Consider the following 24,098-nt stretch of genomic DNA (forward strand, 5'->3'; position numbering starts at 1 on the left):
GCCGCAGAATACCCAGCCTCTGACCTGCTCTCGTAGCCACCGTATTTATATGGCTGGTCCAGTTAAGTTTCTGGTCAATGGTGACCCCAATTAGTCTCACTCCCCCTGCTCTTTCCCCGTACCCCCTCTTTTGTAGAGGGGTAAAGGAATTTTATTCAACGGGAAGCAATCAAATACAAAAGAATTACTTCACTGTCTCTGAGCAGATGCCTGAAAAACTTCTTTACAACAACAACAAGTTGCATTTATATAGCGCCTTTAACGAAGTGAAACGTCCTAAGGTGCTTCACAGGAGCATTTTCAAACAGAATTTGACACGGAGCCACATAAGGAGATGTTAGGGCAAGTGACCAAAAGCTTGGTCAAAGAGGTAGGTTTTAAGGAGCGTCTTAAAGGAGAAGAGAGAGGTAGAGAGGCTGAAAGGTTTAGGGAAGGAATTCCAGAGCTTAGGCAGCTGAAGGCACGGCCGCCAATGGTGGAGCGATGAAAATCGGGGATGCACAAGAGGCAAGAATTGGAAGAGCGCAGAGATCTCAGAGGGTTGTAGGGCTGGAGGAGGTTACAGAGATAGGGAGGGGCGAAGCCATGTAGGGATTTGTAAGCAAGGATGAGAATTTTAAAAGCGAGGCATTCCTGGACCGGCAGCCCATGTAACACGCATAGGGATGATGGGTGAACAGGACATGGTGCGAGTTAGGATACAGGCAGCAGAGTTTTGGATGAGCTCAAGTTTAAGGAAGGTGGAAGATGGGAGGCCAGCCAGGAAAGCATTGGAATAATCGAGTCTGGAGGTAACAAAGGCATGGCTGAGGGTTTCAGCAGCAGATAAGCTGAGGGAGGGGTGGAGACAGGCAATGTTACGGAGGTGGAAGTAGGCAGTCGTGGTGGGTTGCAAACGGTTTGGTGCAGCCTCAGACAGTGGCCAGGAAGAGGGATAGAGAAGTGCACTCCTCTCCCACCCCTACACACCTTCTTGCAACTGCGCAATTTCAGACTCATCATAAGTAACACCACAGGAGATCGATTACTTTGAATTAAAATGGAAAACTGAAAATAAAGTACTTGTGAAATTTTGACTAGTGATGGATGGCATTAGTAAAGATATAATGTCATGCATTATGTCATGAATTTTGGTTGTATTGCAGAATATACGAATTAGGGTATCATAATCCATTTTGAGCGTGTGCAGAGTGAATGAAACCCCTCGGATACGTGATATTTTTGAATCTGCTGTGTAATAATAGGCAGAGCTGAACTCTGGGGCAGGTGTCTGAATGTACAGTATCCCATCCTGCTGGCTGCAAGTTTGCCAGAGAATATATGAGCAACAAGCATGCCAGCACAAGAAATGCCAGACCCTTGGCTGAAATATCTGGCACAAGCTGCAGTTCCAAGGAATTGCATTAACTGTTGGTTCTATAATTGGAAGAGATTAGAAGTCAAGTCCGATTTCATTTAAGGCCATGAGGTAGGTTCTAGTTTTCAGCAACTTAATCAACTCAATGCTGAAATTTAATTGGGTGCTAAGGTGCTCTTCAATTTTGATTGTCATGATCGCCCGTCAGGAACTGACTGTGCATACAGTAACGACAGCCATCGGGGACTCTGCTTCACCTTCAGTAAAAGGTGGGTGGGTCAGAGCCAGGTTCTCGGCTGAACTTGGCATTCTCAAATTTGGCACTGCTCTTCAAAGTTAATTTCACCTGATGGACAGTTATGTTTTAATTAAAGAGATTTAATAATGGCACAATGGTATTGGGGTGTCATACGGGACTCAATTATTGGAAAGGTTGGCAAAAACAGTAGGGAACAGTATAATTAGTTGAGTATCTGGGTAGGGAACAGTGTAATCAGGATATCTGGGTAGGTGGCAGTATAATTAGTTGGGTATCGGGGAAGGGGGCCGTATAAGCAACATAGTATCTGGGAAGGGGGCCATATAATCAACATGGTATCTGGGAAGGGGGCCGTATAATCAACATGGTATCTGGGAAGGGGGCCGTATAATCAGCAGGGTATCTGGGAAGGGGGCTGTAAAATCAGTTGAGGTCTGGGAAGGGGGCTGTGGCAGGGTATCTGGGAAGCGGGCTGTATAATCATTGAGTGTCTGGGAAGGGGGCTGTACAATCATTGAGTGTCTGGGAAGGGGGCCGTATAATCAGTTAAGTGTCTGGGAAGGGGGCTGTATAATCAGTTGAGTGTCTGGGAAGGGGGCTGTAGCAGGGTATCTGGGAAGGGGGCTGTATAATCATTGAGTGTCTGGGAAGGGGGCTGTATAATCATTGAGTATCTGGGAAGGGGGCTGTATAATCAGTTGAGTATCTGGGAAGGGGGCTGTATAATCAGTTGAGTATCTGGGAAGGGGGCTGTATAATCAGTTGAGTATCTGAGCAGGAGACAGGAAAAACAGCAGGATTTCTGGGTAAGGTTCAGCAAGAACGGCAGAGTCTGTGCAGGGTGCAGTACAAACGCCTCAGATGGAGTGTTTCACGCTGAAACAAATTAAAAACTGTTCCCTGTGTGCATAGATGTATGGAAGAAGTGACAAGAGATTGTGCACGATTTGTCCAAACTGAAAGAAGACCCTTCACCATCAATCATCCAACTAATCCTCAGTCAGTTATTTTTGACATACTGATACTGATACCAGCTTAATACTGATTAAATGGCCTTATCCTTGGACCCAGTACAAGAACAAGAGGTACAACCAGCAGGAGTACTAGATGGTGCTGAGTCGTGGGAACCCTGGCCCAGCTCCCCCTCCAAGGACACTGCCACCTGCTGAGATAAGCTAAATCTGCACAGACCAGGGATCACACCTGACACCTTGCTGGTTTGAATGTCTCAGCAACTCACTGCCTTAACCAAGTAAGCCTGGGATATAATTTGCTGCTGTGGGATTATGAACTCCTGACCCTTAGGTTGCTAGTCTAGTGTCATAACCATTACACTGGCGCCCCCAGCTACGTACAAGCTGCTGATTTAGCTACTGGTCAGAATGTTCTTCCCTTTTGTTTACCTATTAAACATGAACATTGATGTCAGTGACCTATCTTGTTTCATTTTATGAAAAGTGGGGAATTCTGCTGTTCATAGTATACACAAAAGAAGCACAGAATACATGAAGACTAAACAAGTTGGACATGCTGTTTACGTTTTACTTTGTGTTAACATTGCAAACGGTGCTTTTCCTTATTTGGTATGTCATGTGGGTTGCCCATCTGAATTTGCTCATTTTACTATTTGCAGCATCTTTAACCCGGTCAATTTTCAGATTTGGCACCAATCATCAAATGTATTAAAGATATTCGGTTCTGATTGACAGTGGTAAAAAATGCAATAAATACAGTTTCATTAATTTTATATCAAAGGTACTACAAAGTCAGGAGAATTAACAACAATAGAATTCTTGTTTCTATTTTTTTCTTTGCTAAAATTTGTGCTCACTAGGGTGAGGGGAAAATATCAGTGGTGGCGAATGGAGAACTTTATAATTTCATACACCTACTGTCAGCATCTAGCCCTCCCAGGCCAGACGCAGCGGGGTTAGGTACAGAGTAATCCTCCCTCCATTCTGCCGAACGACAGTGAATGAAATTGGTCCTGGGCTGCAGTGAGTCGGCCGCCTGTCTTACATCCCGTCCCATTTTCCATTCCAAGACCAATTTCACCCCCAGTGTGTCTCACCCCCAAGCTCATTGCACCAGCATGGAAACTTCCTCATTTCCCACACCAGCCATCCTGTGACCGATTGCCAATTAGAATTAGAAGCATAGAAGTTTACAGCACAGAAGGCGGCCATTCGGCCCATCGCTAGAGCAATCCAAAATGAACCCCACTGCCCTGCTCTCTCCTCAGAGCACAGTATCCTCCTCTGCTTCAAATATTTTCTCCTAATTTCGCTCCTCACTCTCAGTGGCAATTTTAAATTGATGACCTTTCATCACTGATTCTCCAACCAGAGGAAATAGTCTTTCCATATTCACACTATAAAAACTTTTCATAATTTTATAAACCTCCATTAAATCTCCTCTTAGCTTTCTGTGTTCCAGTAGCTCAAGTCTCTCCTCATAACTACAGATTCCATCCTTGGCATCGTCCTGGTGAATCTACACTGAATGCCCTTCCAAAATGGGGCTCCCAAAACTGGTGCTCTAACTGCAGCCCAACCAATGTTTTGTACAAATTTATCATTACTTCTTTACCCTTGTCCCTATTTATAAAATTCAGTGTCGCTGATTTTTTTTTAGACACATGGCCCGGTGGGGGTAGGGATGGGGGCAGGCCTGAAAATGGCCTGGGGGAGTGGGAAAATGTGGGCAGCTTCTTCTTCACTGGCACAGTGTACCTCAAGTGGCCACTGAGAAAAACCTACGCTGTAGTCTTCTACCATGAGACGAACCTTTAACAGTTAAAGGAGATTTCCATCCCATCCATCAGTCTGACAGTTGGATTTAAAGGTGAAAGGTTGTCTAACCTATTGCACCATCCAGTCCCCTTATTGCTTCCTTTTTTAAAAAATAAATAATAATGACAAATAAGCCCAGCATTTTATAATCTAGTGGGCTCTGCACTCGCCAGGGATTCAGTGCATCGATTGTTCGCAAATATTGATGTCAGGCTTGGCCAAAACCCACGACAAACTTTACTTTCTTGTTGCTTGCTGCCTACTTACTGCAGTAGGTGGTTCTTTCAGTTTTATGTTAGTGGGGAAGAAGGTTGTGAATAAACAGATCATTTCCCCACTAGACAGGGGTCAAGTCACAGATGGCTTATCCTCATTTATCAGACTAGCAGATCTGTCTTTCCTCTATGTATCTGAAATCTGCTTTTAGTAAAAAAAAAAGTCAACTTATTATGAGTTCTGACTGAAACTATTAGTATGGACAGACTGTAACAGAGCACATCAAAGTATCCCAAGCATTTAAACATATCAATGCTAAAAACGAGTGTAATAGCTCTATAGACCCAAGAAATTGTGTCTCTACAATTCTACCACTAAGTGGTCGGCAGATGCTTATTCTTAGGCATCTATCAATCCCACAAGTATGAGAAAAGATACTGTTAGTCCAGGTTAAATCTTGCTGGGAAAAAAAATGTTTAGTCTTGTCTAAAACAATATGGGCATTTGAGTTGGAGCAGGAAAGGATGCAGAGTTGACGTAATTTTTTTTTAATGAAGATATACTGTGCATTGAGTTAAAAGAAAAAGAAAGACTTGCATTTATATAGCACCTTTCACAACCTCAAGATGTCCCGAAGTGCTTTACATCCAATTAAGAACTTTTGAGGTATAGTCACTGTTGTAATATAAAGTAGCTAATTTTTGCACAGCAAGGTGCCACAAACAGCAATGTGATAATGACCAGATCATCTATTTTTAGTGATGATGGTTGAGGGATAAATATTGGCAAGAACACCCCTGCTCTTCTTTGAAATAGTGCCATGGGATCTTTTACGTCAATCAGAGAGGGCAGAAGGGGTCTCAGTTTAAGGTCAGGATTCCCGCTACTAATCACAATCCAGTGGACCCGACCCTGCTGGAAAGTGCATGAGTCTGGACATTAGGTGAGACCAAGTCCAGAACCAGGCTTGGTCGCAATGCCCCCCATGGTAGAATAGCCAACACACACTTCCTAGTCCCAACACGGGAAGAATGGCCAGATGGGGCACCAAGCAGCTATCAGCACCTGTGGAAAGTACCTTAACATTAATTAGTGCCTCCAGAAGAGCTGTAGAGAAAATTTGAAGAAAAAAAAATGTTGTCCATAAGCACACTTGACTTTCTTTAGCTGCCTGATCTCTGCATTTCTCCCTGACCCCTCACAGTACCCAGCCTCTTTACAGCCTGTGAATTTATGGTTTCAACACAGAAGGATGTAACAAGTTTCGATCTTTAATCTGACCCCCTGCGACAGGTAAATACTGCTCTGTCCTGGATGTAAACCTGCTAATCACACCTCCTGCGAAAATAACCCCAGGATTAGAGCAATATTGTGTTAATATTCTTCAGATGACAAAGGACGCATTTAAGAGCCATTCAGAGTGTTTGCTCCAGTCCCTAAAGGTTGTGAACTGAGACATTTTTCACACGGCTATCAGAGGGGCCAGTGAAAGATTTAACATTTAACCTGCAGAATTTGTGCTCTGTAAGAAGAGTATGCAAAATAAAAGTCATGAAGCCAGAGTATATAGATTTAAATACACATAAAATATTTTCCAAGAAATAGCACCTAACAGTGTGCAACTATTAGCAGTGTACATAAATACACTTGTATTTCTACATTTCAAAATCACTGTATACATCACCAACATATGTATTCCAGAAATATACCACGATGCATACATGTTATCACAGAATCATGCAGGGGACAGGAGAAGGCCATTCGACCCATTGTGCCTGTGCTGGCTATTTGAAAGAGCTATCCAATTAGTCCCACTCCCCTGTTCTTTCCCCTGAGGATTTTTCCTGAAAATTTTTCCCTTTCAAGTATTTATCCAGTTCCCTTTTGAAAGTTATTATCAAATCTGCTTCCACCGCCTTTTCAGGCAGTGCATTCCAGATCATAACAACTCGCTGCATGAATAAATTTTTCCTCATCTAGCCTCTGGTTCTTTTGCCAATTACCTTAAATCTGTGTCCTCCGGTTACCGACCCTCCTGTCAGTGGAAACAGTTTCTACTCACTTACTCTAATAAAACCCAAATATATGCTTAAATATAGTTTGGTATATCTGAGGTGTACACCTTTTTTGTGTATAAACTCAGGACTATTTTACTATCAAACAGAACAAACTATTGATAACCGTGTATGCAATCATTTTATGGGAAAGGTTGGTACTGATATGTGATGTGAACACTGTTTCTAACCAATCAAAGGGTAGAAAGCGCTCGCTCTGAGGCTCTTTGCGAGATAAGAAAACCCTTCAGCATTAGACAGTGCCATTTTTCTAAGTGGCAAAAGCTGGTTTCTCGTTCTTACCTTGATTGCACGTTTTGCCCGTGTACCCTGGGTAGCACTTGCATCGATTTGGTCCCACACACTCGCCGTGTTTACATCCATGCTGGCACACAGCTGGTAAGAGCAGAATTAACAAGTTAACCTTTAAACAGATCAAACAGTAACCGAGCAGCCTTGTCAGCTCAGTAAGTTCACTACCACAGAGTTAGCCTTTCACTGGCAACAAGAATACAGTTTCAGGAAGGTAAATTTTACAGGATCAATCCAACACACCACAATTCCATAGTAATAACACATAATTAGTTGTGGATTTTTCACTTACATATCACTCTTTTCACAAGGACAATGCCACTGCTATTCTGACTTTGATAGGCAATGTTTGACCTTGAAAGATTATATAACAAATACATTTAGAAGGTATGTTCTCAGAATGACAAGTGCCAATGTTGTTATTCATCTAAAATTAAATGCCAATGTTTCCATATTTTACGTTTTGAGTGTGAAATGTGCTCCCTCTGCGAGGTCACGTGTCTTTCCCTGGGATTTACCTCACCCATCACTGAATGGCTGCTCACTTCAAAATGTGCACCTGCTTCCTGCTAGGTTGACAACACATGCACCTTTGAAGTGTTATAACAATCAGCCATAAGTCCCACTGACGACAAGAGGATTTAGTGTTGGGCAGATAACTACATCTGTTAGAGATTAGAATAAGGCAGCACAGGACTTGCCTCAAAATGGAAGAGCAATAACTTTGGATTTGACAGGCCCTGTGAAGGGACAATTTACAAAGTTTCTTTGTTTAGAAAACAATAGGAATTCTATTTTCAGTCAGGTAGTGTGATTCCATCCTATCCTCAGAACATTATTCTTTGTTTTGCTGCATTACGCTGACTTACCTTCATATATAAACATGTAAAGTATCACACAATAGTACAGAGCTCCTGGTAGTTAATGCACTGCCTGGTTTGGTGCTGAGCCATACAGAGCAGGAAAACCTAATCCTTGGTCTCAGCTGGAGCAGTGGCAGGGAGGTCACAATTGGCCTCAAAGCCCCTTGGACTCGGCGGGGGGTGGGGGAAATCAGCCACTCTCGATCATTTTCCAAGGACTCCCTGCCAGAAAAGGTACGGCTGTGGACATCAGCTGCGATGCCCTCCGTGACCAAATAGCTTGCTGTCCCCACCCAGGTTCGTGCATGAGGTAATGGCCACCCACGGTGAGGTAATGGACGGCTGACAACACCCATGGCACCGTCAGGCCAGAGTGAGTGAGAGCCTCCAGGGGACGACGGGAGAACACTGGAATCGGAATGTAACGGCAGCGAGCAGGGGTGAAAGAGCCACAATGGCGATTTTTCCAGCTGTGTAGAAAGTGGAAACTGTAAGAGAAAAAAAGTCAAAAGAAGCCCACTGATATAAGGCACCACTTAAGGCGATCAAGACTGAAATCCATTTTGATTTTTAATCTTTATCTGGTAGAAGAACCAGAGGGGAGATGAGGAAATTTTTTTTTTACGCAGCGAGTTGTTATGACATGGAATGCACTGCCTGAAAGGGTGGTGGAAGCAGATTCAATAGTAACTTTCAAAAGGGAATTGGAAATATTTGAAAAGGAAATATTTGTAGGGTTATAAGGGAAGAACTGGGGAGGGGGACTAATTGGATAGCTCTTTCAAAAAGCTGGCAGGCACAATGGGCTGAATAGCCTCCTTCTGTGCTGTATGATTCTATAATTCTTTGAATTCTCCCATAACAGAAGAAGTTAATGAATCTGGATTAAATATGTAGTTCTCACATGACCTCAGTAACTTTTAGTGTCCTCACATCTAAGCTCTGCAATAATGTGTATTGGACAGGAAATGGAGAAACTTAGAATGGCGGATCATATTTTCTTCCATTTTCACTGTTCATTCAAAAAAAAGTCATAAATTTATTATAATTTTTAATTTTGTTGCATCCAATAGTCTGCCAAGGGTTGAAGGTGTGAGTTGTGCGTGCCATGACATTGTAATTCATAGCGACATTAACTTTGCCTTAACATTGGCCCTGTTTGTTTTAAGGTGCTCTCACTGTGGTAGAAGGTGATTGAAAGTCAATGACTTTCATCATGGCATTTGGAGAAGGATAGAATAGAAACAGCGGCCACCGGCTCATTAAAGGGAGGAAGGCTGATTGAGACAAGGGTGAGCCTTACTCAAAGAGCTTTCACGTTGTTTCACATTATAAGTGGTTCTGAAATTGGACAATGCAGCGTGGTAAAAGAACGTAAAACAATAACTTTGAACAGAGAAAGGAAACACAGATATTGGAAAGTGCCCGTTCAATAATGCCTCTCCACCCATAAAAAAGAAAAGTATCACTTTAGTTCATGTCACCTTACTTTGTGTAAGTGGAAATCATTTGTGACTAGTGGATGGCAGTGGTTAGTGGATGGCAGTGGTTAGTGGATGTCAGTTTACAAGTGGATAGCAGTGGTTAGTGGGTGGCAGTTTACTAGTGGGTGGCAATTTACTAGTGGGTGGCAGTGGTTAGTGGGTGGCAGTTTACTAGTGGGTGGCAATTTACTAGTGGGTGGCAATTTACTAGTGGGTGGCAATTTACTAGTGGGTGGCAGTGGTTAGTGGGTGCCAGTGACTATCAGGTGGGCCATGGCAGCCAAGGTGCAGATAAAGATTGAGTGTTTTCAGGGGAATAGTCAACAATGTAATGCCACATTTCCCCACAATGGGACCGATTCAAATTGTGGTTTTTGGAACGCTTGAGCATTTGGTGGACTGTGGTACCTGTTCTGGTCTTTTATCTCATTTCACAATAGTGGGTGTGGGAGTGGGACCTGATGAGTAATTCAATAATTTGTTCTTTCATAGCGGTGTTGGGTCCATCAGTGAGAGTGAAAGGACTTTGATCCCAGTCAGAGCAACTTCAGCTCAAAACACATTTTGTTTGTTTTGATTAGGGAGGGGGTGGAAATAAAACCCATTCAGTTCGTGCTGTGAGCTGATTGTATTTGTGATATCAGAACCAGCTGCACGGAATCTGCCAGCAATGGAGAAACACGTAAAGCGTTTCTCAATAGCACAAGCCGTCTTCGCATTGTAATGGATTCAGAGCAAGTGGTTTTGAAACATATGCCCATTACTTACATGGCAACAGCCACGCTCACCGCCCCCAACACTTTAAACTACTTTAGGTGTCAGCCATGGTTCAGTTGGTAGCACTCTCGCCTCTAATTTAGAAGGTCACAGGTACAAGCCCCACTCCAGAGACTTGAGCACATAATCTATGCTGACACTCCAGTGCAGTAGTGAGGGAGTGCTGCACTGTTGGAAGAGCTGTCTTTTGAATATGTTAAACCGAGGCCCCGCCTGCCCTCTCAAGTGGATGCAAAAGATCCCATGGTACTATTTAGAAGAAGAGCAGGGGAGTTCTTCCTGGTATGCTGGCCAATATTTATCCCTCAACCAACACCTAAAAACAGATTATCTGGTCATTATCACATTGCTGTTTGTGGGACCTTGCTGTCGTGTTTCCTACATTACAACAGTAACTGCACTTCTAAAGTATTTTGTTGGCTGTAAAGTGCTTTGGGACATTGTGAAAGGAGCTACATAAACGCAAGTCTTTCTTTCTTCACACCAACAGCCATGGTTGTCTTATTAAAGTGTTATGAAGGCAGTTTGTAAGTTCTGTAACATACCAGTCCATATCAAAGAGCTGGGTAAAACAAGCAGCTTTTAATTCTTCCAACCTCTGATACTCTCCCCAAAACAAAAATGTTAGACATTTACTTTTGTTGGAAGATGACTCCCAGTTAAGCAAAAGGAGTGATGCTGTCAGCCGCACAGAGCAGGAAGATCCCAGGTTTGGTCCCTGCTCCGTGGCGAGCCAGGGCATGCATTAGGGGCACTGCAATTGGCCTTAATGCCGTGAACCAGGGAGGGAACGATCAGCCAGAGTTTCCTCTCCTGTTCGCCGTCCGGTGACTCCTGCTGGAATGAGTACAGGCATCGGCGTCAGATAAGCACTGAATCAGTCTTGGCTCTGATACCCACCATGGTGAATTTCCTATCAACACTCGCTGCCTAGGTTCACACGTGAAGAATGGTCACTTGAAGAGGCATTGGAGGATTGTCACTGTTGGTGCAATCATATCTCATTGACCTCAGGGCAGGAGGACAGAAATATGGAGGGAAGGAAAAGAATGAAAGTTCAGTTAAGTTTCAGGGCTGTCACTTAAATCTGCCTTCCCCAATTGACTGTTTTCCTGGTTGGAGTGGAAGTGAAGTGTTTATAGTATTAGGAAAACCTACCATTCTATCTTAACCTATCTTAGCCCTGCCTGAATCATGTCTCCCAAGTCGCCTTTCTTGGAGTGACTACTGATTTCAGGTGGGAGTTCAGATCAATGTAGAGTTCAGATTTAGCTTCGAACTCCTCTCCTGTGAAATTCAGGTTCAGAGGGGTACAAATCTAAAGTCAGGAACAAAACCAAAAGTTTAACAATTTGTAAGGAGTCAATGAGAAACATATCCTTGGACCACCAGGGAACTCGGATGCATAAGGGATGATTTCATGAAGGCACATTCCCAGCTGTAGATATCGGGAAAGAACAAGCACTCTCAACACAATTTTCCATCCGCAGTAAGTCGTGGGGACGGTGGGAGTGTGATTTGCAAAATCACCCCTACAGCCTTTAGACTACCACAGGAATAAATGGATAGCACGTAGACACGTACCTCAGACAGATAGAAATATATTCCCTCCAATAAACCAGTAAGACCATGAAAAACTGACGTACCCATCGAGCTATCAACAATATAAGCCCAGGAAACATGAAGGCACATAAACAATTGGCATATTGTAGCCAATGGGGTAACTGCGTAAGCGCGGATTGAATAAAAGAATGGTAACAAACCCACTAGCCTTTTGTTTTAAAGGTTTGGGCGCATCCGGATCTGAATCGTCCAAAGTTACCCACATTTCTGACTTTGCCAAATAAATGGGGGTTTAACCCAACTTGAATTGAGAATTCCAATCTGAGCTCCTTGCTCGATGTAGTCACAGTGGGCTCTGCCACTCCTACAGTTCCTCTAGCCCAACTATAAGAAATAACACAGAGAAGCTCCCTTCCCTGGAGCATTTAGTTATTTATACTGCAATGTCCATCTGCTCCTAGTCCCATCTCATACATCAGCACTAATAAGCCCTGATGTTACTAGTCTACTAAGTCGGAGTTGAATTTAGCCTTAAGGTAATTGGTAAGATGAGTCGGTGCTGAACGTGTGTTAATGTACACAATCCCTTTTAAAAAAGAAAAGACTTGCATTTATATAGCACCTTTCACAACCTCAAGTTGTCCCAAAGCGCTTTACAGACAATAAAATACTTTTGAAGTGTAGTCACTGTTGAAATGTAGGAAACGTGGCAGCCAATTTGCGCACAGAAAGGTCCCACAAACAGCAATGAGACAATGACCAGATAATCCGCTTTAGTGACGTTGGTTGAGGGATAAATGTTACCCAGGACACCGGGGAGAACTCCCCTGCTCTTCTTCGAAATAGTGGCCGTGGGATCTTTTACATCCACCTGAGAGAGCAGATGAGGCCTCGGTTTAACGTCTCATCCAAAAGACGGCACCTCCGACAGTAACCCTCATTCGTCATGACCCTGGACATTGTGTGTATTTGTTAGTAATTACTGCAGGAGGATTCTCACTATTTTCTCTCGTCCTCTTCTATCGCAAGCCTGAATATGTGCAAGCGGCGGAGCCTATAATTGACCAGGTTCACCAACGAGCTCAGATTGGAATTCTGAATACAGACTGGGCCTTTCACTGTTGGAAAACCCATATATATCTGCGCTGGGTTATCTGATCTCATGGCAGAGTGGCAGTAGGGATGTTATAGTTGGCCTCGGCACCACTGGGTTGGGGGCAGGGTTTCCCACTCTTGATTGCCATCCAATAACCCCAGCTGGATGTGAGCATGAATGGATGTGGGGAGAGGGCAGCACAGATTCGGGTGTGATGCTTCCGGCGGTTGAATAGCTAGAGGGATGGCCAGTTGGGCAAAGGCATACGGGAGGCCCCCTGTCCCTGTGGAACTGTATTGCAGCAAATATCTACAGGGGGTGGGCAAAAATTTGATGGAAAAAGTAGGATGAGAAAATCCTATATAGCGCTCTCTTGCCCCATAACACAGTTTTTGTACAGTTCCTAAAGACTGGTTTATCAGAGATTGGGAGGTGGGGGGAGGGGGGGTTGGATAGTGTATTTATTTCCTTTTGTCATTTTTAAACCTTTTTTTGTGCGGGGGGATTTACTTCACGGTGGTCTGGTCTAATGTTTATTCAGTATCCCGCGCTTGTATCAGTGAAGATGCACAAACAAACCTCAAATCTAATGAAAGGTTTGCATTTAGAAAATGGGACATTCTCACAGCAGCTCTTGGATTCCTCATGGATTATTCTCACATTTATCTTGCGTGCCTGTTGAGCAGGCACCTACACCCTGAATGGGAAACGTGCCCACTGAGCAGTGCCCACTGAAAGAGCCACACAAGTGGCTGGGCACAGGTGCCCACATTGCTACTGGGCACAGCAGGTTCATTTTTGAAACAGAAGGCATGGGAGCTGTAAACGAACATCTGCTTGCTCTTATCAGAGTAGGTAGGCCATTCGGCCCATCGTGCCCTTGAAAGAGCTATCCAAATAGTCCCACTCCCCTGCATTTTCCCCATAGCCCTATAATTTTTTTTTCCCTTCAAGTATTTATCTAATTCCCTGATGAAAATTACTACTGAATCTGCTTCCACCACCCTTTCATTCCAGATCATTACAACTCGCTGCATAAAAAAATGTTTCCTCGTGTCACTTCTGGCTCTTTTGCCGATCACCTGAAATCCGTGTCCTCTGGTTACCGACCCTTCTGCCACTGGAAACAGCTTCTGCTTATTTACTGTATCAAAACCCTTCATGATTCTGAACACCTCGATCAAATCTCACCTTAATCCAGTTATTATTCGTGCTGTGACTCAGTGCCATGCACTAGCTTTGTGGAGGGAGAGGTTAGACCCCAGCAGAAAACAAGGATAGCGTCCCCCACCCCCCTATCATCCCCTCCAGAGTGAAACAAAAAGGCATTATCGAGAAACTGTTTGTTTCTGTGTGACTCCACGACGCTGAGAAGCTCCGCTCCAGCTCGCCCCACACGTATGGTAGTGATCTGCCCCTCAAAAAATTATTATAAGTCTCACTGACTAATGATACTCTGACCTTTCGGTGTAACATTCCCTCTATATACAGCATCCCAAGCACTCGAGTATATCATATTGATCTAGCACTTTCGAACAGCGTCATAACTCACGAGTGACAAGATTGCTAGTGAGTTATTTACTGACTGCATACATTAAACAAAAAAAATATACTGCACAACAGATTTATTCATACAATATTTTATGTATTGAAAATAAATATTAAAATGTATTTTGATAGGTTTTAACGAGGCTGGTCCAATTTACTCCGTTCCCAGTTGTACCGTGACACTGCATCGAGAATCAGAGCATGCATCCCTGTAGCCTAGCAACCATCAGGAGACAACAGCTGGGGCCAGGGATCATGAGCGGTGTTGACAGAACAGCTACAAAAAAATATCCCACTGTTGAGATGTCAGCATTCGTTTAAATCACCACTGACATAATAAATGGTCGTCCCATAAATACACGGACCGTATCGAGCTCTTCTCCCATAACATGCTTCTTACATGTCTGTGAATATCACAGAGGAAGCTCCACGTCAGCTAGCAGAGATAGTGCTGCTTTTTCCAGGGATGGAGAACAGACATAAACATCAAATAAGAAACATTCTGATGTTGTCACGATTTACTGCCCACAAAACTTTAGCACAACATTATCTCTCGGGGTCAGTCTACGTTTAGTGAAGCAGGGCTTTAGGTTAAAAAAAAGAAAGACTTGCATTTCTATAGCGCCTTTCATGACCTCAGGACATCCCAAAGTGCTTTACAGCCAATTCAATACTTTTGAAGTGCAGTCACTGTTTAACATAGGAAACACGGCAGCCAATTTGCGCACAGTAAGGTCCCACAAACAGCAATATGATAATGACCAGATCATCTGTTTCAGGTGTTGGTTGAGGGATAAATGTTGGCCAGGAGACCAGGGAGAACTCCCCTGATCTTCTTCGAAATAGTGCCAAGAGTTTTTTTACATCCGCCTGAGAGGGCAGACGGGGCCTCGGTTTAACGTCTCATCGAAAAGACAGCACCTCCGACAGTGCAGCACTCTCTCAGTACTGCACTGGGGGGAGTCAGCCTAGATTATGTGCTTAAGTCTCTGGAATGGGGCTTAGAACCCACAACCTTCTGACGCAGAGGTGAGAGTGCTACCATTGAGCCACAACTGACACCCGTCATAGAGGTCACTCTATGCTTCACATACCCTGTCTTCAAGCCACGAGTTAAGAAGATTATTGTAAGAAATATGTTAAGCTAACCTTTCAGAGGGTACGTTACTCGACATATTCTCTGCATTAACGGGATGAAAGCTGGAAAACAAATATCCAGAGAATTCCAGAGCCTTTTTAGGAGGTTGGACTTGATTTTGTCAACAAGCCACATTCCATTACATTGATACACACACACACTACTATTAAAACCCTCTGAAACACATAACATGGGTCACAAGGGAATTTTTTGTTTGGTCAAGATTACTCTGTTTACTCAAAAGTAACCATTCACATTAATGAGCGAGAGGAAACAAGGGTGAGAAATATACACATTTCTCTCCATTTGGGCAGCTCTCAATCTTGTTCGAAATTGGTTCTCATGGAGAGGTCATTTAGCATTCGCTGAGACTGCAACTTGTTCTCTGATTCTCAGTGATAATCACCCAGTCCGAAGCGGGAGTTTACTGCCATTCAGTTAGAATAACTGCATTTGTCATTGTGAAGTATGTCTCTGAGAGGAACTCTGGCTTTGCGATATATCAGCATGCAAACGGTATCAACATTATATCACCCCTGTGAGCTGCAGCAGTCACCCCATTTACTGACTCACCCCATTATTAGCTAGCACCCAATGTTTCCTTGTAACCATCATCTAAAATAATCTACAAGAATCTTTTAGAACAGTCTCACGGCAATAATTCATCTTGTTTGAATTAAAAATTTGAAGTCAATTATTTTGAAAAAGGGAGAATCTGGATTTTTATGAATGGAGAAACTTGTCCTTGAAATTGACAGCAAAAGCTCATGATAAAAGAGCTTTGTACCTGAAATTAGAATGATGGCATTAAACGATGTTAGTACTGAGTATTTATTGTGCCTGTTGTTACTGTACGGTAACTGCACATTACTGGCAGGGCAAATGAAGTTATACCCTCAGTCTCAGAGAGCTGCTCCTCACAATGGCTGCCAGTATATTTAAAAAAAAACTTTCATCTGTAGAAGCACTGGCCCCTGTGAGATAAGAGGAAGGCCCTGTCACCAGTGATGTAGCCTGATACATGGGCTATGGAGAAAGAGCAGGGGAGTGGGACTAATTGGATAGCTCTTTCAAAGAGGCACAGGCACAATGGGCTGATTGGCCTCCTTCTTTGCTGTATGATTCTGTGAGGCATAACTGCCCATTGCTACAGGGGTATGTGAGTGTCTGTGAAATCTGTTTGGCGAAACGTTGGGATAAAATTATTCCTAATCAAGTGTTATTGCTGGGGTTTAAACATATTATACTGTGCCTCCTCCCCCAGCCCAACAATCACCCCCTCATCATGGATTTTATCTTTCACTAGTGACTGAGAGATTACCAATAGTGCACATTAACATTAACAGAAATGCAATCAGTTTTGATCTACTGGGATTTCTCATTCATGAGGATGAGAAATGGGGATGCACATACACAAATCTTTGCAGGAGGCAGGACAAGTTGAGAAGGCTGTTAAAAAAGCATAGGGTGATCCTGGGCTTTATTAATAGAGGCATAGAGTACAAAAGCAAGAAGGTTATGCTAAACTTTTATAAATCACTGGTTAAGCCTCAGCTGGAATATTGTGTCCAATTCTGGGCACCACACTTTAGGAAGGATGTCAAGGCTCTGGAGAGGGTGCAGAGGAGATTCACTAGAATGGTACCACGGATGAGGAACTTCAGTTATGTGAAGAGACTAGAAAAGCTGGGATTGTTCTCCTTGGAGCAGAGAAGGTTAAGGGGAGATTTAATAGAGGTGTTCAAAATTATGAAGGGTTTTGATAGAGTGAATAGGGAAAAACTGTTTCCAGTGGCAGGAGGGTTGGTAATCAGAGGACACAGATTTAAGGTAATTGGCAAAAGAACCAGAGGGGAGATGAGGAGAATTTTTTTACACAGCGAGTTGTTATGATCTGGAATTCACTGCCTGAAAGGGCGGTGGAAGCAGATTCAATAATAACTTTCAAAAGGGAATTGGATATATACTGGAAAAAGAAAACTTTGCAGGGCTGTGGGGAAAGAGCAGGGTGAGTGAGACTAATTGGATAGCTCGTTCAAAGAGCCGGCACAGGCACGATGGGCTGAATGGCCTCCTTCTTTACTGTAAGATTCCATGAGTCACCACAACTTGTTCACTGCTCCCCATCACTTCTGAGGACTTTTTCTTACACTTTAGAGAATTGGCCGTGGTATCACCCGACACTGGAACAAGCTCTCTGGAGACAGCGTATCTCTTTCACTTTTTATTTTTGCGTGGATCCAAAGCCATAAATCTCAGCTGTAAAAATGACGGAGGGGTAAACCTGTCTGCCCATGTGGGCCATCCCACATGGTCTCTGTCCCAGGGCGGACTATGGAGATTTCGCCACCTGCCGTCGAACACATAAATTACAACCAAATCTCGCCGGCAAGGGATGAGAGTGAAAGATGCGGGGTTCTGGCTGCAGGATACGAAGGAATGGCATGGATTTACTGCGAGAAATTTGCACGTGATCGTTATCAGTGGCACTGACCCAAACGTTCAATCCCGCCGATTTATAACAGGCCACTTCTTCCTGGAACACTGCAACATACAGCCTTAAAATATACTTGGAATATTTTTGTTTTTTTAAAAATAAGAAAATAACCTGCAATGAATTCAAGGTGACACAGCATGCATTTTAGAGTGAAATAACGGCATGAAAGTTTTGCAAGCAGCCCCCTGCGTGTAAAAGCCCAGCAGGATATAAATGCCCTCAGCAACTTTTACTTAACACCAGGCAAGCAAGTGCAGATAAAAGCTTCATCTAGACTTCGTGAGAAATAATGAACATTATATAAAAGCCAGTTACATCCACATTAAAAGCCCCAGCAGTAATATGTAACACCTCACCTGTACTGAGTAATGAGTGAAATACCCCAACATGGTGTGTAAATGACCTTTAGCAATACGCAAACGTTCATTGGGCTTTGGGTTGTGTAAAAGCTTCATTGACATTAGGATAAAGCCCCACTGATTGTGTATAAAAGCTTGAGCTCTTGTCTAAAGCCCGAGCCTGTGGTTATTTGCCAGGGGCAGTGCAGAAAGGGCTAAATTATGAAGGCAGGTTGCATAAACTTGGCTTGTATTCCCTTAAGTATAGAAGATTGAGGGGTGATCGGATTGAGGTGTTTAAAATGTTAAAAGGTTTCAATAGGGTAGATACTGAGAAACTATTTCCTCTGGTGGGGGAATTGAGAACAAGACGGCATAATCTTAAAATTACAGCTAGGCCTTTCAGGAGCAAAATCAGGAAGCATTTTTTCACACAAAGGGTAGTAGAAATTTGGAACTCTCTCCCCAAAAGCCTGTGGATGCTGGGGCAATTGGAGCTTTCAAGACTGAGAAAGATAGATTTTTGTTGGGTAGGGGTATCGAGGGCTATGGAGAAAAGATGGGAAAATGGAGTTGAGGTGCAGATCAGCCACAATCTAATTGAATGGCGGAGCAGGCCCAAGGGGCTGAATGGCCTACTCCTGTTCTTAATGTTACTGTGTTACTAAAGGTCCTACAGTCAGTGTACAGGCACCCAGCTCTTAAAAGCCCCAGCTCTGTGCAAACTCTCCCGCAGTAGTATTGAAAACTGGAGCGTTCTGTCTAAAAGTCGTTCTGATGATATTTTCTGTTGTGTACATGCCCCTCTGAGGGGAGACTGTGTCTGTGATAGTCACTTTGATCATGTGCTGTTTGATGAACGGTCAAAGAGAGTTTAAGACTCTTTGTCATGTGCAGTATCCTTTAGTGTTTAAAGCTCTAGCTCTGTGCATTGTCCCCGAAAGTGTTTAAAAGCCCCAGCACAGCATAAAAGCCTCATTTCCAATGTGCAGAAGACCCTGCAACCTTCATATAGAATACCCTTCAGTGGTATTTAAAGCCCCAGCTGTGCGTAAAAGCCCCAGTTGTGTGTGTAAAAGCCCCGGCTGTGTGTGTAAAAGCCCCAGCAGTGTGTGACAGCCCATGCTGGCAGGTTGCAGTACTCACGCTGGCACTGTCCCCAGGGTCTGCGGTTCCATCCCCAGCAGCAGTCCACCCGAAGCCCATAGCGACACAAGCCGCCCGAAATGGAACGTTGCTTGCGGACCCTGGACAGAAAACAAGTTTACAACAGGGTCAGGGACCTGAGAGAAGGAGAGGGACACAAACAAACGAAAGGAGTGCAGGCACTGAGGGGAGGGGGGCTCCCAGCTGCACCTGTAGCAATTCTACAAACATCTTGCAGGGTTTTGATAGAGTAGATGGGGAGAAACTGTTTCCACTGGCAGGAAGGTTGATAACCAGAGGACACAGATTTAAAATCTTTGCAAAAAAAAGCCAGAGGGGAGATGAGAAGAAATTTTTTTTTTACACAGCGAGTTGTTATGATCTGGAATGCCCTGCCTGAAAGGGCGATGGAAGCAGATTCAATAGTAACTTTCAAAAGGGAATTGGATAAATACTTAAAAAGGAAACATTTGCAAGGCGAGGGGGAAAAGAGCAGGGGGAGAGGGACTAATTGGATAGCTCTTTCAAAGAGCCAGCACAGGCACGATGGGCCCAATGGCCTCCTTCTGTGCCATAAGACTCTATGACTTTCAGTCCAGACCAGGTTTTTTTTTTGCTTGAACCGGGGACTGGCCCGGAGGTGGGGTGAGAGCAGTAGCCGGTTCTTTTTGACACTTGCTGCACACAACTGGAGTCAGCGCGCCCACATGGCCAGTTACTGCATTCCTGTACACTCTTGGCTGATGGCTCCACAATATAACACAAGCCCGGGCTTGAGAGCAAACGGGTGCCTGTGTGTCTGACTACCTTTAATCGCAGCGATCTGAGATTCGGCTCACGTTTTTTTTTCCAAGGCATTCAGCGTAACTTGTGCACTTTGATATTTTTTTTTTCTTTTTTTAAAAAAAAATGTACAAAATGCTTTGAAACTAAATTAAACGCCATGTGACAATTTTAAAAACATTCCAGCGGCAGGTGTTGCGCTTCATTAATTGTGTATAATTTAATATAATCTGGAGATAAAGTACACAAAGAATAGTATAATTTCAATATAAAGTGCACAGAGAATAGATAATTGCCGATGGATAGAGCGTAATTCGTGTCGTGATCCTAGTGCCTGTGTATTACAGGGAGTTTCTCTCTCTCAGTTTGCAGGGTCTCTCCCTCTTACCTGCTTCTGTCGCTTTGCTCTGCTGTTGCACACAGGTACAGCGAGGACACGGCAAACAACTGCACCACGAATCCCCTCATGGTGCCTTCCTTGCCCCTTGCAATCCTCTCTCTCTCTCTCTCTTCCCTCCAGAGTTCAGCGGCAGTAGAGGTTGTCTGATTCCCGGGGAAAGCCCCCGGTGTCGGCGCGGCTGGGTTCGAGCTGAGCAGGCTCGCTGTTTGGATGGATCTCCCCTCCCTCTCCTGCTTTTTGGGGGTGGGGGAGAGGTGGTTGGAGTGATCCGGCGGATTAATTCCCAGTCTATGGAGAGGTGATAACAAAAAAAAAACTGATTCAAGATACAGGTCTTGTTTCTCGGTGTAGTGTCAGAAATTCTGTGGTGGGTAGATACAGTGCAGCTCTTCCTCTTTCCCTCTCTTTTTCCTTCTCTCTCTCTCTCTCACTCTCTGTGCTGAAGAACAGATCTTGCTGTGGGAGGAACTGGTTTCGCTCTGTCAAGTGCGTGGAGAGAGTTGGATGTGTGAGTGGGAGAGGTTGGATCGGCTGTCTCTATGCGAGTGTGTGCAGAATATGGAGGGTTTGCAGAGTGAGCAGGAGGTGGGCCATCCCCACACCCCCTAACCCAGCCCTCCCACCCCACAGCTGCTGTCAGTCCGTGCCAGCCTCTGCCAACTGTGCAGAGAGAGAGAGAGAGAGAGAAATAGAGAGAAAGAGACGAGGAAGAAAAAGAGAGATTGGGAGAAAGAGGGAGAGAGAGAGAGAGAAGAGACACAGAGAAAAAGAGAGATAGTGAGAGAATAAAAGAGAAATAAGGAGAGAAAGAAAGGGAAGAAGAAAGAGAAATAGAGAGAAAATAGAAAGAGGGAGAAATGGAAATATATAGAGAGAAAAAAGAAAGGGAAAGCAAGAAAAGAGAGAGACAGAAAGAAAGAGAAAGAGAGAAAGGGCAGAGAAGCGAGAAGGTGAAAGAGGCGCTTGTTGAATAAAACAAGGCAGCAAAGGGATTGGAAAAGGGGTAGGGATGAGAAAAAGCAAACCGAATATTTTACAGAAACAGGGGGATTTTAAGGGCTAGAGTTATTCCCACTAATATTTTAAGCTGTGACCCTGGTTTAGAATGACCGCACCGGGCGGGAGACTTCGCCCAATATAAAGGAGTGCAGACCGGTTCCACTGATGCCTGGCACGGCTCCCTTTATCGGGTTAAATCAGGTCTCACATTCCGGAGCAGGTGGGCACGCTTTCGGGTACTCCGTCCCAGATTAACTTGTACACGGGCGTCACAGGTACTGTCACCGTAAACATTATTCATAGGCACTAAAGCTTGTTTAACAGTGCACTCTTGAAACTACCCAGCAGCCGGGTGATATGACCCCGTCTGTGTTGTCCTTTGCTGTGTGTACACTGATCTCAAAGGGAGTTAATGCGCTGTACAGCTCTGCATTACTTTAGATCTTACTGTTAAAATGAGCAGCAGTTAACAGCCGGGGTCTGGAGCTCTTGAAGCAGTGTTTACAGATTTCCTAACAGTACATGCCTCTTTCGCAATTTTTTTCCCGGAGCTGGCCGGGTAGGTTGAGGACAGGAAATGGGATATAAGAGTTCGAGAGAATGAACAGTCACTCAGTCTGAGTTAATCACTGTCCCAATCTGACGCCCTCATCTCTAGCACCAAAATCGTGGGAACACCTTCACCTCCAAGTTCCTCTCCAAGACACACACCATCCTGATTTGGACATATGTCAGCCCTTCCTTCATTGTCCCTCGGTCAAAATCCTGGAATTCCCTTCCTGACACCATTGCGGGAGCACCATCACCACAAGGCCTGCTGCGGTTCAAGGAGAAGGCCCATCACCACCTTCTCAAGGCAACGAGGGATGGGCAGTAAACGCCGGCCTTGCCAGCGACACCCACATCCCTGGAACAAATTTTCAAAAAGCGCACGCCATTCTACCTAACTGAATATTCAATGAGAATTTCTCTTTAATGAAAAGAAATTCATTGGTCAGCTATTGGTGTGAAGGAGCAGTTTGAGATGTACCTTGGTTCGGGGGAATATTTTACACAGATCATCCTTTTTGGTATTTGCACAGCTCAGGTTATCCAGTCTCATAGCTTGACAAAATCCCAACCAAATGCAGCAAATGAAATAGGACTGACAGTGTGACACAGCTTGTAATCCCTTGGGAATGGTACCACTGGAGCTAGAGATGGAACAGCAGTATAACATACAAGCCGTGAAAGAAAATTATTTAAAGGAATCATCTGTCTGCAGTTAATGATTCAGACTTGAGATTGCCATTAGTTCAGCATGATGCCTGAAGTTAGTGTAGGCAAGTTCCACCGCACTAATAGTTCAACCTCAATATCACTTAAGTGAATAATTCTTGCAACATATTTATTAACAATCGTTAAAAATTTGCCCCATTTAAACATACTCCCCATGAGTTGCACATAGGGAGTCAAGACAACAACTACAACAACGACTTGCATTAATATAGCACCTTTAACGTAGTAAAATGTCCCAAGGCGCTTCACAGGGGCGATTATCAAACAAAATTTGACACCGAGTTACATAAGGAGATATTAGGACAGGTGACAAGCTTGGTCAAAGAGGTAGGTTTTAAGGAGCGTCTTAAAGGAGGAAATAGAGGTAGAGAGGCTGGGAAGTTTAGGGAGGGCATTCCAGAGCTTAGGGCCTAGGCAGCTGAAGGCAGGGCTGCCAATGGTGGAGCGATTAAAATCGGGGATGTGCAAGAGGCAAGAATTGGAGGAATGCAGAGATCTCGGAGGGTTGTAGAGCTGGAGGGGGTTACAGAGATAGGGAGGGGCAAGGCCACGGAGGGATTTGAAAACAAGGAAGAGAATTTTAAAAGTGAGGCATTCCCGGACTGGGAGTCAATGTAGGTCAGTAAGCGCAGGGGTGATTGGAGAATGGGACTTGCTGTGAGTTAGGATACAGGCAGCAGACTTTTGCATGAGCTCAAGTTTATAAAGGGTGGAAGATGGGAGGCCAGCCAGGAGATTATTGGAATAGTCAAGTCTAGAGGTAACAAAGGCATGGATGAGGGTTTCAGCAGCAGATGAGCTGAGTCAGGGGCAGAGACGGGTGATGTTACGGAGGTGGTGGTAGGCGGTCTTGGTGATGGAGCGGATATGGGGTTGGAAGCTCATCTCAGGGTCAAATAGGACGCCAAGGTTGCGAACGGTCTGGTTCAGCCTCAGACAGTGTCCAGGAAGAGGGATGGAGTTGGTGGCTAGGGAACAGCGAATGCAGTGAGTCCCAAAGACAATGGCTTCAGTCTTCCCAATATTTAGTTGGAGGAAATTTTGCTCATCCATGTTGGACAAATGTAATTAGAGGGAGGGGATAATTGGACCAAGTGTAGTTAGAGGGAGGGGGATAATTGGACCAGGATACAGATATAATTTAGTCCCCATTTTAAAGTCACACATTCTGTCCTTTTATATATTCCCATTATAAACT

At 44.1% G+C, this 24,098-nt stretch overlaps 1 protein-coding gene across 2 annotated transcripts in view; it reads right to left on the reverse strand.

Moving 5' to 3' along the window:
* Window positions 1–21,190, reverse strand: part of npnta (nephronectin a) — a 71,731-nt gene extending 50,541 nt beyond the window's left edge. The window contains exons 1-4 of one of the 2 annotated variants that reach the window (XM_067994440.1): window positions 20,612–21,190; window positions 19,441–19,541; window positions 15,471–15,521; window positions 6,982–7,074 (exon numbers count right to left, since the gene is read on the reverse strand). In XM_067994440.1, the coding sequence (XP_067850541.1) occupies window positions 6,982–7,074; window positions 15,471–15,521; window positions 19,441–19,541; window positions 20,612–20,691 (325 nt within the window). In that variant the 5' untranslated portion in view covers window positions 20,692–21,190. The remainder of the gene's footprint in view (window positions 1–6,981; window positions 7,075–15,470; window positions 15,522–19,440; window positions 19,542–20,611) is intronic. The other variant, XM_067994441.1, reaches the window with a different exon arrangement.
* Window positions 21,191–24,098: the final 2,908 nt, after the last annotated feature.

This window comes from Heptranchias perlo, chromosome 1 (genome assembly GCF_035084215.1).
Source record: "Heptranchias perlo isolate sHepPer1 chromosome 1, sHepPer1.hap1, whole genome shotgun sequence".
Classification (NCBI taxonomy): domain Eukaryota; kingdom Metazoa; phylum Chordata; class Chondrichthyes; order Hexanchiformes; family Hexanchidae; genus Heptranchias; species Heptranchias perlo.